Source organism: Camelus dromedarius, chromosome 3 (assembly GCF_036321535.1).
Source record: "Camelus dromedarius isolate mCamDro1 chromosome 3, mCamDro1.pat, whole genome shotgun sequence".
Taxonomy (NCBI): domain Eukaryota; kingdom Metazoa; phylum Chordata; class Mammalia; order Artiodactyla; family Camelidae; genus Camelus; species Camelus dromedarius.
The window spans coordinates 51,895,949-51,913,355 of NC_087438.1; the positions used below are offsets into that span (position 1 = coordinate 51,895,949).

At 34.3% G+C, this 17,407-nt stretch overlaps 1 protein-coding gene across 1 annotated transcript in view; it reads right to left on the reverse strand.

Annotated features, from left to right (window-relative positions):
• AP3B1 (adaptor related protein complex 3 subunit beta 1) overlaps positions 1-17,407 on the reverse strand; it is a 219,960-nt gene that overhangs the window by 162,970 nt on the left and 39,583 nt on the right. Inside the window, exon 3 of the mRNA XM_010975029.3 lies at positions 15,619-15,693. Coding sequence (XP_010973331.2) covers positions 15,619-15,693 — 75 coding nt within the window. The remainder of the gene's footprint in view (positions 1-15,618; positions 15,694-17,407) is intronic.

The following is a 17,407-nucleotide window of genomic DNA, read 5'->3' on the forward strand; positions in this document are numbered from 1 at the left end:
AATCAATCAATATTGACCACAAGAGGCCTATGCACTGACTGGCTGCAGGTGTGCAGAAAAAGCTTACTTTCCCTGAAACCATTCTGTGACCAGAAATGGGAGTACTTAAAGCTCCGTGACTACACCATTCTCTGATCAGTTACTTTCATTCAATGTTACACTACTCCTTGCTGTAAAGCTAATCATAGCAGAGCCCCAGTAGGCTGGAAGAACACAGGCAGATCTGTTTAATTAGTTTATCAATACTAGTACATCAAACTTCATGAGTTATTGACTAAACCTTTGATTATTTTTGTACTATAACCACTGATTGCTTACTAGGTCACTTTTGGTATCATTTGACATCAAATGGCAGATGACACACAGCTCCACTGTGTGCCTAAGGCAGTGTGTACTTGTAGAGATGAAATTTTGTACTTGACAGCAATGAAACACCAATCAATTCCCTGAACATAAATTTTAAGAAGCTTATGTTAGTTTCCCTACAACATCAGAGCTGATTAAGCATGTTTCAAAAAACTAACAAGGTATCTCAAGAACAAAAGAAATCCAAAACAAACAGATCAATGGAGTAGTCCCACTTTATCTGTGGAGGATACCTTCCAAGACTCCCAGTAGATGCCTGAAACCATGTATAGTATGAAATTCTATACAAATGATTTTTTTTCCTATACACACATTTCTGTAATAGTTTTATTTATAAATTAGGCACAGTATGATTTTAACAACAATAGATAGTAATAAACGTTATGTGAATGTAGTCTCTCTCTCAAAATACCTTATTTGGCTGCACTTACCCTTCGTCTTGTGGTGATGTGAGATGATAAAATACCTAGGTGATAAGATGAAATGAGGTGAATGATGTAGGCGTTGTGATGCAGGGTTAGGCTACTACTGACCTTCTGATGATACGTCAGAAGGTGTGATCCTGGATCTCTGAGCATGACAATGTGGATGGCTGGATGTCAGGAGGAGATGATGTCAATGGCTGGGGATCCCAAAAGTATGGCACAAAATTTCATCACACAACTCATAAAGGCGTGCAATTTAAAATGCATGAATTGTTTACTTCTGGAATTTTCCATTTAACATTTTTGGACTGCAGCTGACCATGAGTAACTGCAACCATGAAAAGTGAAACCAGGGGAAAAGGGGGGACTACAGTAATTATGTTTCTAGTGACACTTTTGTTATAGATCATTAGACAGCATACCAGAATCTGATTGTAAAGGAAAAAGAATAGATAAGTTCTACTATTGATATCTATATGAACATTACAAATAGCTCTGAATAAACAATAAATAGTACAGAATTTTCTGCTTAAAACAAGAAGAATGAAAGTCCAGAAAGAACCAGTTACAGCATAACTTACTACCTATATCTAAGGACTTGGTCATTTCTACCCATATCTAAAACATTAAAAAATTATACCGATGCCAGATACCTCCCAAAGGATAGCTAATACCAGACGATGATAAGAGGTCAAAGACATTAAAGCAGAAAGAGGAGGGAGGAATCAAACAGGAAGGATGGCTCTCAGAGGGGAATGACCTAAAATGGATCCTGAAGCCAAGCTACCTGGCTTTGAATTCTGACTGCCCCATACTAGTGGTATCACCTTGGTCAGATAAACAAGCCTCTCTGTTACTTTGTCCTCATATGGAAAAATACTAAAAATGAAAGAACCAACCACCCAGGGTTATTTGTGAGGATAAAATGAGCTGATATATGTAAGGCATTAACAACCTAGCACTGGCAGCATTTTTTAAGAGCTAGCAATCATTGTCGCTACCAAGAGACTGTATTCCTGAATAACTCTAAGACAAGCTTTACCTACATCTTAATTTTTCTAAGTCAAATTTTGATTTCTTTTTCAGCTACTTGAACTTTCATATACCATAAGCCATAAAACTAATGTACATATCAAATTAGAAGCTTAGATAGCACGGCCATAACATATCAAAGACAGTTTAACTGAATTATCAATTCAGAATTATACATGGTAACAAGCACATAAACAGTGCTTAATAAATATCTACTAAATTAATCTTAAGTGAAATTTGCAAATACCATAAGATTACATGTTCAGTCCGTATTTCTCCCATTAATTAAAATCTTAGTAAGAATGGCTTATCAAGTTATTAAAGTCCAGTATTAAATTAATTTAACCTATTTCTTAAATTGGCAACAAGTGTACAACTGTTTTGATTTTAATTTACCCAAGTTAGTCCAATTCACTTTATGATGGCTATTCATTTTGGCAGCAAAATTCGCTATATGAAACATACAGTGTACCTACTATCTAATAGAAAATGAAGTGTACTTAAAAATGTATCTAAAATGTGGGTTTAAAGTACTATGTTTAAAATCCTATAATATAAATTATTCTACTAAAAAGTTAAAATGACAGGAAAACAATTCATTTTATATGTAGAAATGTGTACTCTAGAAATTGTACAGTGTATACCTCACTGTACTTTTCTAGATTTTGAATATACAAATGCAAGACTATTTAAACTACTAATTTACCTTGTATGAGGAAAGACTAAACTACTGATTTACTTTACATGAGACATAATAACATTCAATCTACTGCATAGTATTAAAACAGCTAAGAGTCTACTTTGCATCAATCTTGTTTGTAGTATACAAATGAAATGTGACCTAGTTGATCTTACTGTTCCACTTAAACAAAAAATCCTATCATCCATTCTGAGATCATGACTATTTTATTCACTCTATTTTTCCTGTACTGATGCAATCTTTTCATTAGAAAATGCCTTGTTGTTCAAACTATACATACTTAAGTACTGACTATAAAACTTCTAATGATAGGTGGCTCACCCAGTATATCCCGGCTGTAAAGCATTATAAGACACCATTACAGAACTCTGATGTAGAGGTTGGAAAAGAGGAAGATAATTTTGAAGTATGTCCCCAGTTATAAACTGAAAATTCTGCATGGAAAGTAAAGAAGACTGAAACTAATGTTTTCATTTGGTAACATTCCACATAATCTAAGGTCTTAGAAATAGTTAGATTTTGATATAAAGCTGTAAGTTAAAAATAATAATAGAGATCTGACTTACTCTCCTACATTAACCAAATAGAAACCCAGTTAAAAAAAAAAATGAAACTAGAGTTTTCATATGTGGGACAGTAGGCCGTATATTACTGTGAACCCTGAGAGAGGGACACAAATCAAGGTGAGCCCTTCAATTGAGGGTGAGTCTAGCAATGCAAGGGAGGCAACTCAGACAGAACCCGGAAGACTCAGTGTGCTGAGAAGACAGTGATTAAAGTTCACAGAGGACAAGGCGGCTAGAATTTGCAGAGCAGAATAACAAAGAGAAGGGAACTTCACAGAGAGAGAGAATGCATCCTGCAGAAGGGCATCATCCAGTCGTAGGCTAAGCACCAACATGCACATAAGTGAGATGAAACATCTGAGGCAGACCAAAAACACCTGGAAAGAAGTAGGCAAAACAGATCTCAAAGATCACAAAAAGCTAGGAATAGTTCATGTTCCCACCAGCCAGAGAGAAAAGATTTTGTAAATACACATATCACTGAGGAGAACCCGAAGAAAGCCACTGCTTTAGTAGTGGACTGAAGGTGTTTCTGTATTCCCTAATAAAGACAGAGTATTCTTTGGAAGAATCAAATGACTCCATACAAGTTCACTATGCATCACAAGAAAGCCCAACACAATTTAAAGGAATACAACAAAATCTAGCAACCAACAACATAAATTTCATGATCATCATCATCTAATTAAAATTTACTACTGATATAAAAAAATCAGGAAAATATGAATAGTAACCATGAGAAAAATAAATCTATAGAAAAAGATTTAAAATGACAGAAATGATATAATTAGTGTAAAGACGTTACAATTATAAATATGATCCATATGTTCAAGAAGGTAGACAAAAATATGAATATGGTAAGGAGAGAACTGGAGGATATAAAAATGACCTAATTTAACATTTAAAAATGAAAGATATAGTAGCTGATAAGATAAATATACTAGAAGGGATTAACAACAGCTAGACCCTACAAAAGGAAAAATCAGCTAATCTGGGCATACAGCCATAGAGACTATCAAAGTGAAGCAACAAGGGAAAAGACTGGAAAAAAGTGAATATAGTTATCTGTGACCTGAAGGCCAGAGATAAAAAGTAAAACATGGAAGCATCAAGAGAAAAATTACAAATTATAAAGGAGAATCAACGATTCAATTAACAGGGACTTTACATAAGAAACTGTGGAGGGCAGAAGGGTCTTTAAAGCATCTTTAAAACGCTGGAACAAAAAGAAGCTATTAACCCAGAATTCTATGACCAATGAAACAATCCTTTAGCAATGAAGGTAAAATGGAAACACTTTCAGAAAAAAGATATGAGAATTCATCAGCAGCAGATCTCCATTACAGAAAAAGCCAACGGAAGTTCTCAGGGCAGGACGATGATACTGATAGATATTTGGATCCTTAGAACATAAAGAGAACATCTGACATGATAAATATCTAAACAAATGATAATGACTTTTTTTCCTGTTTTTTCTTTTAATTTCCTCATAAGTCATATGAACATTTAAAGGAAAAACTGAACTGTCTTTTAATGCTTTCAACTTACATAAATCTGATAAATTAATAACTAAAACATAAGACAAAGGGTAAGAATGTATATTGTTGATTTATATATTTTATATGAAGAAGTACAATATCAAATATAACTGGACTGTGAAAAGTTAAGAATGTATATAGGAAGGAAGAAAGGAAGAGAGAGAGGGAGGGAGGGAGAAAAAGGAAAGAAAGAAAGAAATGTAAAGAAGCACAGGTTAAAAATAAATACAGGAAAAATTTAAATGAGATTTCCTCTATAAAAAAGAGGAAAAAGAAGAGAGGAACAAAAAAAGGGAGACCAAAAAAAAAAAAAAAAGAAATAGTATAATAGTACATTCAAATCCAACCATATCTATTAAAAACAACAAATGTTAACAGAATAAACATTCCAATTAAAAGGCAGAGATTGACAGAATGAGTGGGAAAAGGATGGAACTAGATGCTGTCAACAAGAAATGCACAAAGATATAAAGACACAGGCTAGGAGTAAATGAATGAAAAAAGGAAATACCCTACAAAGATGAGAAGGCTGGAATGCCAATATTAATAATAAGAAATCAAATAAACATTAAGATAAAAATTATTACCAGAGAAAAATAAGGATTTACTTTAGGATAAAAGGGTCAATTCATCAGGAACACCTGAAAAGAGTTATGCCTAATAGGAGTGCTACAAAATATAAGCAAAAAATGACTAAATTAAAGGGGAAAATTAACAATTTCAGAATCATGATTGGGAGATTCAAAATCCCTCTCTCAGCAGATGATACAACAACTAGACAAGAGGTCAGTAAAGACATTTTAAAAATCTAAACCATACTAACCACCACATTTACTTAAATACTTACAGAACATTATATACAATAATAGTGGAACATACATCTTCTGCAACTTCACATGGTATGCATACCAAAATAAACTTAAAAATTAGCTAGAAACAAGTCCTCATAAATTTTAAGAGAATGATGTTTTATAACTAAAATGGAATTATATTACAAAGCAGTAACAACATAATGCTCCCCCAACATCTGGAAATTAAACAACATACTTCGAAAGACACGTTAAGTCAAAAAATAAATCATATAGTTAACAAGAAAATATTTTTAACTGAGTAACAATGAAAAAAAATCAAATACAAATTTAGGAAATCAACTGATGCAATGCTTAGAGGAAAATACACAGTATTAAAGCATTACATTTACAAAAAGATTTGATCTGAGTTCCAAACTCAAAATAACAGAAAACCACCACCACCCAAAATTAAGTACAAGGAGGAAATATAACAGATAAATACAAAAGTCAATAATCACACCAAAAAGAGATCGATGATATGGGAAATAGAGAAAACTGATAAAATTAAAAGTTGGGATTTTTAAAAAAGATCAATAAAATTGATAAGCCTCTAGATAAACTGATTAAGAAAAAAAGATAAGACAAAAGTTACCAATTTCATGAATGAAAGAGGAAACATCACTATAGAAGCTACAAACATTAAAAGGATACTAAGGAAATATAATTAACAACTTTATGCCAATAAACTGACAACCTAAATGAAATGGACACATTTCTTAAAAGAAAAGAAAAACCAACACAGATCCAGTAAGATGAAGACTCTAAACAGCCTCGTGTTAGGGATCCACCAAGACTCTCTTCAGGTTTAATGACCTCCTAGAAGGACTCACAGCACTCAGAAAGTTGTTATACTCATGGTTACAGTTCATTACAGCAAAAGCATATATATTAAAATCAGCAAAAGGAAAAGGAACGTGGGGTGAAGTCCAGAGGAAGCCAGGCATAAGCTTCCAAGAATCCACGTGCCAGTGTAGTCACATAAGGCCTGTTTACTTCCTTCGGCAACAACGTGTACCAACATGTATGAAGGGGTGCCAACCACGGAATCTTGCTTAAGGCAGACAGTTCAGGGTTTTTACTAGGGATCTGTCATGCAGGCACTGTATGCCTACATATCTTCATCAGTGTGTATGAGTTTAGTAACTGAAACTCCAGACCATGAGAAGGAAAGCAGGTGTTTACCAGAAACACATTTTCAGTATACACATTTTATTTGGATAAACTGATACAGCATGGCCCAAAGCCTCAGGTACACAAATCACTCTTACCAGACAGAACATTCCAAGAGCTCAGTTCACCAGAGCCAACCAGGAAAACAGTAATGAAAACAGACCTTTCCTGGGAACGGTCAGGGTTTGCACAACCCAAGCCTGCTGAGTTTATCTGCCACACAGGCAATACCAACAACTTGAATCCATAATTAAAAATTTTGCATAAAAGAAACTGCAAGCCCAGATATCATCACAGTAATGATGAGACAATATCAAACAGGATGTAATAATACAAATTTTCCACATATTCTTTCAGAAAATAAAGGAAAAATACTCTCCCACTCATTTTAAAAATCCAGTATTAACTAGTTACCCTGATATCAAAACCAAAGACATCATAAGAAAAAAAAAAGCCTTCAATAAGATATAAATGCAAAACTCCTAACAAAAGTTAGAAAATCAGTTCTAACAATATATTAAAAGATTAATATATCATGGCCATGAGGAATTTATCCCAGGAACAGAAAGGTTTAACAACTGAAAATCAGTCCCAGTCATTTATCATATGAAGAGAACAGAGAAAAATCCTATAATTTCAATAGTTACAGAGAAAGGATTTGACAAAATTCAACATTTACTTATTATAAAAACTTTCAGCAAACCAGGGATAGAAAGAACTTCCTCAATACGATTATAGGCATTCGAAAAAAAAACCTATAGCTAATATCAAATTCAATGGTAAAAGGCAGTGTTTTCTGTATCAGGAACAAGGCAAGGATAACTACTCTCATTGCTTTCATTCAACACTGTAATACAGACTGTACGTGGTGTACTATGACAAGAAAAAGACACACAGAATAGAAAACAAGTAAAATTATGTTTGGACATGATATGATCATTTATGTAGCAAAGCCAAAGAAATCGATAAAATAGCTATAAGAACTATTAAATGTTTAGCAAGGACACAAGATCAATGCACAAAAATCAATGCTATATACACTAGCAGTGACCACTTGGGCAATAAAATTAAAAAGAAACTCCATTTAAAATAGCATTCCAAACTACTCAAAACTAAATTTAACAATTTGTGCAAAGCAAGCACACCAAAACCTATAAAACACTACAAAGGGAAATTACAAAGGATCATATTCAAGGACCAGAAGACTTAATACGGTGAGGATGGCAATTCTCTCCTAATTGATCTATAAAACAAAATCAAACTAACAGGCTTTTGAAGAAACTGGCATGCGGATTTTAACACTTATACAGAAAGACAAAGGACCCAGATTAGTCAAAATAATGTTGAAAACAGAACAAGACTAGAGTGCTTTGAGGCTTACTAGAAGGCTATACTGAACAAGACAGTGTAGTACAGGCATAATGATACACATTCAGATGAATAGAACAGAATAGAAAACCCAGAAATAAACCCACACATCTACAGTCAACTAAACTTCAACAGAAGAAGCAAGAATATACAATGGAGAAAAGACAGTCTCTTCGGCAAGTGGTGCTGGGAAAGCTGGACGGCCGCATGTAAATCAATGAAGTTAGAACACTTCCTCACACCAAACATAAAAATAAACTTAGAATGGCTTACAGACTTAAACATAAGATTGGACACCATAAATCTCCGAGAAGAGAACATAGGCAAAATATTCTGACATAAATCATGGCAATGTTTTCCTGGGTCAGCCTACCAAGGTAATAGAAATAAAACCAAAAACAAACAGGACCTAAATAAACTCACAACCTTTCACACATCAAAGAAAACCACAAACAAGATGAAAAGACAATCTACAGACTGGGAGAAAATATTTGCAAACAATGCGACTGACAAGGGCTTAACTTCCAGAATATACAAACAGCCCATACAACTCAGTAATAAAACAAAAAGCAAAAAACAAAACCAACCTAATCCAAAAATGGGTGGAAGACCTAAACAGACATTTCTCCAATGAAGACATACAGATGACCAATAGGCACATGAAAAGATGCTCATCACTGATTATCAGAGAAATGCAAATAAAAACTACAATGAGGTTATTATCTCACATCAGTCAGAATGGCTATCATTAAAAAGTTCACAAATGATAAATGCTGGAGAGGGTATGGAGAAAAGGGAACCCTCCTACACTGCTGGTGGCAATGTAATTTGGTGCAGCCACTATGGAAAATACTATGGAGGCTCCTTAAAAAACTAGAAATAGAGTTACCATATGAACTAGCAATTCCACCCTTGGGCATAGATCTGGAGAAAACTCCAATTCAAAAAGATACATGTACCCCATTGTTCAAGGCAGCACTATTTACAGTAGCCAAGACATGGAATGAAACTAAATGTCCATTGAGACATGATTGGATAAAGTTGTGGTGTACACACACACACACACACACACACACACACACACACAATGGAATACTACTCACCCATAAAAAGAATGAAATAATGCAATTTGTAGCAATATGGATGGACCTAGCTTAAATTAAGTAAGACAGAGAAAGTATCACATGATATCACTTACATGTGGAATCTAAAAAAATGAGACAAATGAACTTATTTACAAAATAGAAACAGATTCCGACATAGAAACAAATTTATGGTTACCAAAGGGGAAATGAGGAGGTGCTAAGGATAAATTAGGAATTTGGGATTAGCAGATACAAACTACTATATATAAAACAGATAACAACAAGGTCCTACAGTATAGCACAGGGAACTACATTCAATATCTTGTAATAAACTATAATGAAAAAGAATGTGTGTGTGTGTGTGTGTGTGTGTGTATGACTGAATCACTATGCTGTACACCAGGAACTAACACAACATTGTAAATCAACTAAACTTCAATTTTAAAAAAAAGAAGAAAAAATTTTCACAGAAGTGACACAGTAGTCCAATTGGAAAAAGATAGTCTTCTTAATAAATGGTAACAGAACAACTGAATATCTGGGGGAAAAAAATGAATCTCAAATCTTACCTCACACCATACACAAGATCTAATTGACCCAAACAGCCAAAACAATCTTGAGAAAGAATGGAATTTAAAGTATCACAGTATCTGATTTCAAAATATGCTACAAAGCCACAGTCTTCAAAAAAACTGCATGGTACTGGCACAAAAACAGACACCTAGATCAATGGAACACATCAGAAAGCCCAGAAATAAATCCATAGTCAATGTGATCAATTACTCTACAACAAAGGGGGCAAGAATAAATGATGGGGGAAAGGTAGTCTCTTTAATAGTGTTCAGAAACCGGACTGCTACACGTAAAAGAATTAAACTGAGCTATTTTCCCACACCACATACAAACATAAACTCAAAATGGATTAAAGACTTTTTCAACTGTAAGACCTGAAACCATAAAACTAGAAGAAAACATAGGTACTGCTCTTTGAAATGGGTCTTAGCAATATTTTTTGGATATGTCTCCTCAGGTAAGGGAAATGAGCAAAAATAAACAAATGCGACTATATCAAACTAAAAACCTTTTGCACCAGCAAAGGAAACTATCAACAATATGAAAAGGCCACCTACTGGATGGGAGAAGATCTGCAAATGATTTATCTGATAGTTAATATACAAAATATACAAAGAACTCATACAACATCAAAACATCAAAATATATAAACCTGGATAAAAAAATGGGTAGAGGACCTAAATAGACGTTTTCCCAAAGACCACAGATGGCCAACAAACACATGAAAAGATGCTCAACATCACTAGTCATCAGGGAAATGCATATCAAAACCACGTCACCTCATATCTAGCAGAATGGCTATTATCAAAAAGACAAGTGACAAGTGTTGGTGAGGATGTGAAAAAAGAGAATCCTTGTGCTCTGTTGCTGGGATTGTAAATTGGTACAGCCACTATGAAAAACAGAATGAAGGTTTCTTAAGAAATTTTAAATAGAACTACCATACATACAATCCAGCAATTTCACTACAGGGTAAATATCCAAAGGAACAAAAACACTAATTCAGAAAGATAAATGCACCCTTATACTCACTGTAGCATTATTTACAATAGCCAAGGTATGGAAGCAACCTAAGCATCCACTGATAGATGAATAAAGAAGATGTGGTGTATATATACGCAAGGGAACACTGCTCAGCTATAAAAAAAAATACTGAAATCCTGACATCTGCAACAGCATGTTTGGATCTAGAGGGTATGCTAAATAAATCAGACAAAGAAAGATAAATACCATGTGATTTCTCTTATATAACTGGTGGTTGCCAAGGGGGAAGGGGTAGGGGAATGAACGAAATAGGAGATTAAGAGGTACAAAATTCCAGTTATAAAATAAATAAGTCATGAAAATGTAATGTACAGCATAGGGAATATAATCAATAATATTGTAATAACTTTGTATGGTGACAGATGGTAATTAGACTTATCGAGATCATTATGTAACATATAAAAATAACAAATCACTATGTTGTACACCTGAAACTAATTTTATACTGTAACTCAACTGTATGTCAATTTAGAAAAATCTAATTTGAAATGTTTTCTGTAGTAGAGTTACCACAGTAGGCCAGAGACTGCTATCCTTAGAAAGCCTACATACAAAGCTGGCCAGGACAGGTTGTCTGGGAACTTGAACACCAGAGGTACTGCCACCATCCCCTAAGTGATTAGGGTGATTTACATACAAACAATATGGATCATGCTGAACAGCTGCTTACTTTCTGAGAGTCTAGAATTCTGGAATGTGCTAGGAAGTTAATGACTACATGAATAGTCCCAAATAAAAGACTTGGGCCCTGAGTGTCTAGTGAGCTCTTTTACTAGACAACACTTCACAAGTTTTGTCACAGGTAATGCTGGAGGAATCCAATGTCAGGGGAAAAATCACTGGGAAAGCTTCTTGGAAGCTTGCACCTGGTTTTCTCTGGACTCTACCTCACGCACATCTTTTAGTACCTGATTTCTGGTGTGCATCTTTCAGTGTGATAAATCACAGCTATGAACATGACAATAACCTGAGTCCAGTTAATCAGTCCATGGAATCATCAAACCTGCGGGTAATCCTGGGAATCTCCCATGACATGAATCACACATCAAAATTTAATAGCTAAACCTATTAAACGCTTAGAACAGATCAGGAGAAATCTTCGTAATACCAGGTTAGGCAAAGACTTCTTCTTAAGCAGTTCACAAAAAGAGTCTAAAGTGTAACTGAAAAAAATGGATAAAACAGACTTTATCAAAATCTTATTTCTTTGAAAGACATTAAGAAACCAAAAAGACAAGCCACAGACTAGGAGGAAATAAATAATAGTAAATAACTATTGGTCTGGCAAAAGAATATATAAAGAATTTTAATGCTTGAATAAGACAAAAAATTAAAAGTAGGCTAAAGATTTGAAGATATTTTTTCTTTACATTTTTTGATTTTTTGATTTACAATGTTGCATTAGTTTCTGGTGTACAGCATAGAGATTCAGTTATACATATGTATGTACATATTCTTTTTCATTACAGGTTACTACAAGCCACTGGATATAGTTCCCTGTGCTACAGAGTAGGACCTTGTTGTTTATCTATCTATTCTGTACATAGTAGTTTGTATCAGCCAATCCCAAACTCCCAATTTATCCCCCCTCCTTCCTTTCCCCCCTGGTAACTATAAATTCGTTTTCTATGTCTATGAATCTCTTCCTATTTCGTAAATAAGCTCGTTTGTGTCAATTTTTTAGATTCCACATATAAGTGATATCATATAATGTTTGTTTTTCTCTGATCAACTTGCTTTACTTAGTATGATTATCTCTAGGTCCATCCATGTTGCTCCAAATGACATTACTTCATTCTTTTTAATGGCTGAGTAGCTGAACAGATATTTTAGAGAAAGGATATTTGACTGATAAAAAAAGATCATGGAAAGACACTCAACATCACTAAATATTAGGAAAATGCAATTACAGGCACAATGAAATTCCGTGACACATCCACCAAAATGACTAAAGTTAGACTCTAACAAGATCAAGCATTGAAAGGGATGTGAACAACTTGAACTCCACACACCGCTGATGGGAAGGCAAATGGCACAGCCACTTTGGAAGACTACATGGCACTGTTTTCTAAAAATGAAGCATATTCTTCCCAGACAATGCAACACATCTATTCGTAGGTATTTACCTAAGAAAAATTAAAATATATGCCCATATATAGCATTTTATTCAATCTAAATATATTTCAACTGGTAAATCAACAAACTGTGAAATATCCATATTATGGCAAAAAAAAGAAACAAAACATGAATACATAAAACAGCAGAGATGAATCTCAGTTGCCCAAGTAAAAGAAGTCAAACACAACAGATTGCATACTGTATGATTTGATTTATAAAAAATTCTAAAAATGACAAACCTATACTGACAGCAGAGCAGTAGTTGGATAAAGACACCATCCATGAAAATTAACTCAAAATGGATCATATTCCTACATATAAATGCTAAAACTAGAAAACTCCTGGGAAAAGAAGACAAGTGTACATCTTCGTGACCTTGAAGAAAGCATCAGTTTCTCAGATATGACAACTAAAGCACAAGCAAAGAAAAACAGTTGTCATCAAAATTAAAAATTTCTGTGCTTCAAAGGGCACTATCAAGAAAATAAAAAGATAACCCACAAAAAGGAGAAAAATATTTGCAAATCACACATCAGACAAGGGTTTAGTATTCAGAACATAAAAAAAACTCTTACAAATACACAGTAAAAAGACAACCCATTATAGAATGGAAAAAGGATCTTGAACAGACATTTTTTCAAAGAAGATACACAACTAGCCAATAGATGCTCAATGATTTTATATTAAGGAAATGCAAATCAAAATTTCAATGAGATACCACTTCACATTCATTAGGATGTATAATCTAAAATATAGACAACAATTTTGCTTTTTAAAAAAAGGGAAAATACCAAGCGTTGGTGAAGATGTGGAGAAATCAGAACGCGCATACATTGCTAATGGAACTATAAAATGGTACAGCTGCTGTAGAAAACAGTTCAGCAGCTCCTCGTGTTAAATGTTAATTATTTTATGACCTAGCAGTATCACTCCAAGATGTATATCTGAAAGAAATGAACACATATGTGCATACAAAAACTTGTACAGAATGTTTACAGCAGCATTTTTCACAACAGCCAAAAAGTTGAAAAAAAAACAAATGTCCATCAACTGATGAATGAATAAACAAAATGCATATATCCATAAAATGGAGTATTATTCAGCAGAAAGGAGGAATGAAGTACTGATACATACTACAACATCGATGAACCCTGAAAACATTATGCTAAGTGAAAGAAGTCAGACAAAAAAGCCACACGCTGTATAACTCAATTTGTATGAAATGCCCAAAACAGGCAAGTTCATAGAGACAGGCCGCAGGCTAATGGTTGCCTAGGGCTGGGGGTAACTGCTAATGAACATCAGGTTCCTTGCTGAGGTGATCAAAATGTTGTGCAATTAGATGGTGGCACAATTCTGTGAACACAATGCAAATCACTGAACTGTACACTTTAAAAGTGAGAAGTTTATGACATGTTAATTATGGTTTCATAATCTTTTTAAAAGATGATTGGCTCTTTAAAGTAAAAATGATAACTACATATTTAGGGAAGGGGCAAACAGAAATTTACTGATGTAAGATTTTCAAAGTATATGTGAAGTGGTAGAATGTTGCTTAAAGCAGACTGTGATAACTTTAAAACGTATACTGTAAATCCTAGTGGTAGACTGTAGTAAGTTAAATATATACACTGTACCCGTTGGAATAAGCTTCTACCAAATAAGGAAACAAGTAACACAGCTTTAAGAATAATATTAATAATACTGCATTATAACTGAAAAAACTTCCCTATGCCCTTAATTTCTGCTTCTTATACTCCATTTTCCTCCACCTAAAACATCCAGCCCTTATGTCACTAGGTCCTTAAAAATATTCTTCAGTGAAGACTGCTGCTTCTCCCAAACTTACCAGACTCATATAGAGGACTAGGCATGTTTCCTGATGCTTACAGATGCTAGCATGGACAAATATGAAGCATGTGTATTGGCATTTTCATTCTCACACTGATTTCACTACTTCCTGAGTAAACACACCTTCCTTACAACAAGCACTCTCAACATATCCTCCAGTCACTACCCAACATGAAATGAAGTTGAGACTCATGAAGATGAGACCATTCAACCTTCTTCATTACAACCTCCTGTTCTTTTGAAATACAAACCATTTGCTCAGATCCATCTCTAATTCTCTTCACTGAACTCTTCATCCTGCTCATCTTACTCAATGGTTTCTATACGGGCTCATATTTTTCTTTTGCACTCTATCAGAAGTCATTAGTCCATCTGATCTAACATTATTACCTTGGCCTCAAAGTTCTTTGAATGCCTCTGTTTAAATCTCCACGTCCAGGCCTATCCATGGACAAGGAATTCACAGCTCCCACTATATCCTGCCTTCTGCTTTCCTCCTGCTACACTGAGGCAAGGTATATGAGAACTACAATGCTCCAGAAAGAGCACTAGATCTGGAGTCATAACACTTGGGTTCAATCCCTGCCCTAATACTATAGGAATTTAGGTCTGTTTCACTGGATATATGCTATCTTAAAATTAAGTCCCTGGAGCAGAATTTTAACTGGCATCTAAAAATACTCAACAGGTTATCATCCTTCACCCAGGTGAATTAACCTCAATTTTACTTTTCACATTCTCCATAAAAATTCCAAAGCTAAGATTACATCCACTTTGTATTCTATTTCACCTATTTAAGATTATGGACATTTTAATTGTATCAAAAATCTAGTGATACTGAAGTATCTTATGTTGTATGTCAAAGTAACTGAAAAGTATATGATTCTTTCACAACAAAAGAAATCATGAAAAGTATCAGTCAAAACAGTACCTCAATATTTTTACTGGCCACATTCTTCACAACAGCAGGGAACAGTTCAGATGCATTTTTCCCTTTTGCAATCATCTGAAGAATAAAAGTAGAACATTAAAGCTGAATTTTCATTAAATTAGCCATTTGAAAACAAAACAAATTCTACATAAATTAGTATTTAGAAGATAAGCTATAGAAACAAACTACAGAATTAACAAGCTTAAATCTTTTTGAGTCATCTTACCTATCCCAACTATCTGCAGCAAAGAACAAACAATCTCGTTTACCAACATAAATACACAAATACACAGACACTAAGGAAGAAATACGTACTAATTCAAGACATACAATATTCATGAAAGTTTTCTCTGGTTAATGGGATTGCAAATACTTTTTAAATAGTTGTACTGTTCTTTATTTTCCAAGTTCTTACATTAAAGATGTAATGCATTTGTAAAGCGTGTGGGGATGGGGAATAAATTTTATTTTAAACAAACTACAGTCATTCTTTCTCCCTTGGCTTTCTTTTCATTGATCCCCCTACTTCTCCGACGATTATTTTTCAAAGATCCCTTCACCAGATCCACCTCCTTTCCCTGCTAAAGTTCCAAGGATGACCATCTGTTCAGGCTACACTGTTCTACAACCTCTGAAACTCCTAAGATTTCATTCACCTTCATGTCTTAACTCCTACCTCTATGGGGATCAATTTCCCAAACTTGAGCCCTAACTTTAAGCCCTAGTTCCACTTCTCTAAGTGAACATTATTTAGATCTCTCTCTCATCCAAAACTTGCTATATCTAAAACTAAACTCATTTTTCATGATAAAATGGGAATTCGTGCTAGAATTTCTTATTTCCATCCATTTTTCCAGATACCAAAAACCATGGAATTATCTTGGTCTCTTCTCACATCTACCCAGTAACCAGGTCCTGCTATGAATTCTCAGCACACTCATGTTAATCCCTTCTCCTCCTATTATCCTAGTATAGTCAGCATCACCTCACAGAGGACTTTTCCAACAATCTCTTCCTCCTGTCCCTCTAATGTACATCACCAACAGTTTAATATGTTTAAACCACTACTTTGCATGTCAGCCCCCCTCAAAGATTTCAAAAGACCCTGACTACCTAGACTCCAAACTATTTCATTTAATATTCAAATGACCTAAATGCACTTACGTCCCTTTGAGTTAATCAACCATTATTGTTCTATGCCAATGCTATTATCAAAGTAAGCTGATCTACTCACTACCTGAACATTCTTTTGCTTCTCTATGCTCGTACTTATATCCTGCCCCTAACTCAATTCTTTTTACTTTTCTAAGTTCTACCCTTCTATGTAGAGTATCATCAAATTCTAATTACTCTCCCTTGTTAGAGCCAACTCCTAACACCCCGTCCACTATGATGTCCAATCCTAATTTCCCCTAGAATTTTTAATCCACATTTTTCATTTATAATTTCCTACACGCTATCTTTCATTTCTATTTATTTCAGTTTTATGTCTACCTGTATTCCCATTTCCTTCATTCTCAGAATATATCTTTATGTCTCTTAATAGTCCAGACTTTGGTAGCCACAAAATAAAATTTTAACTACAGGATAATTTTTTGGAAAAGGGGTTATTTATGAATTACACATCATATCTAAGAAACTACCTAAAAAAGATGAAAGGCATTTGTTTTATGAATTTACAACAAATGTTTTATAAATACTATGTGACATTTTAAGCAATAATAATCCCAGTTAACAATTTCTCAGAAGATCTTTCTACATGCCAGCTCTCAAACACTCTACTACAAGC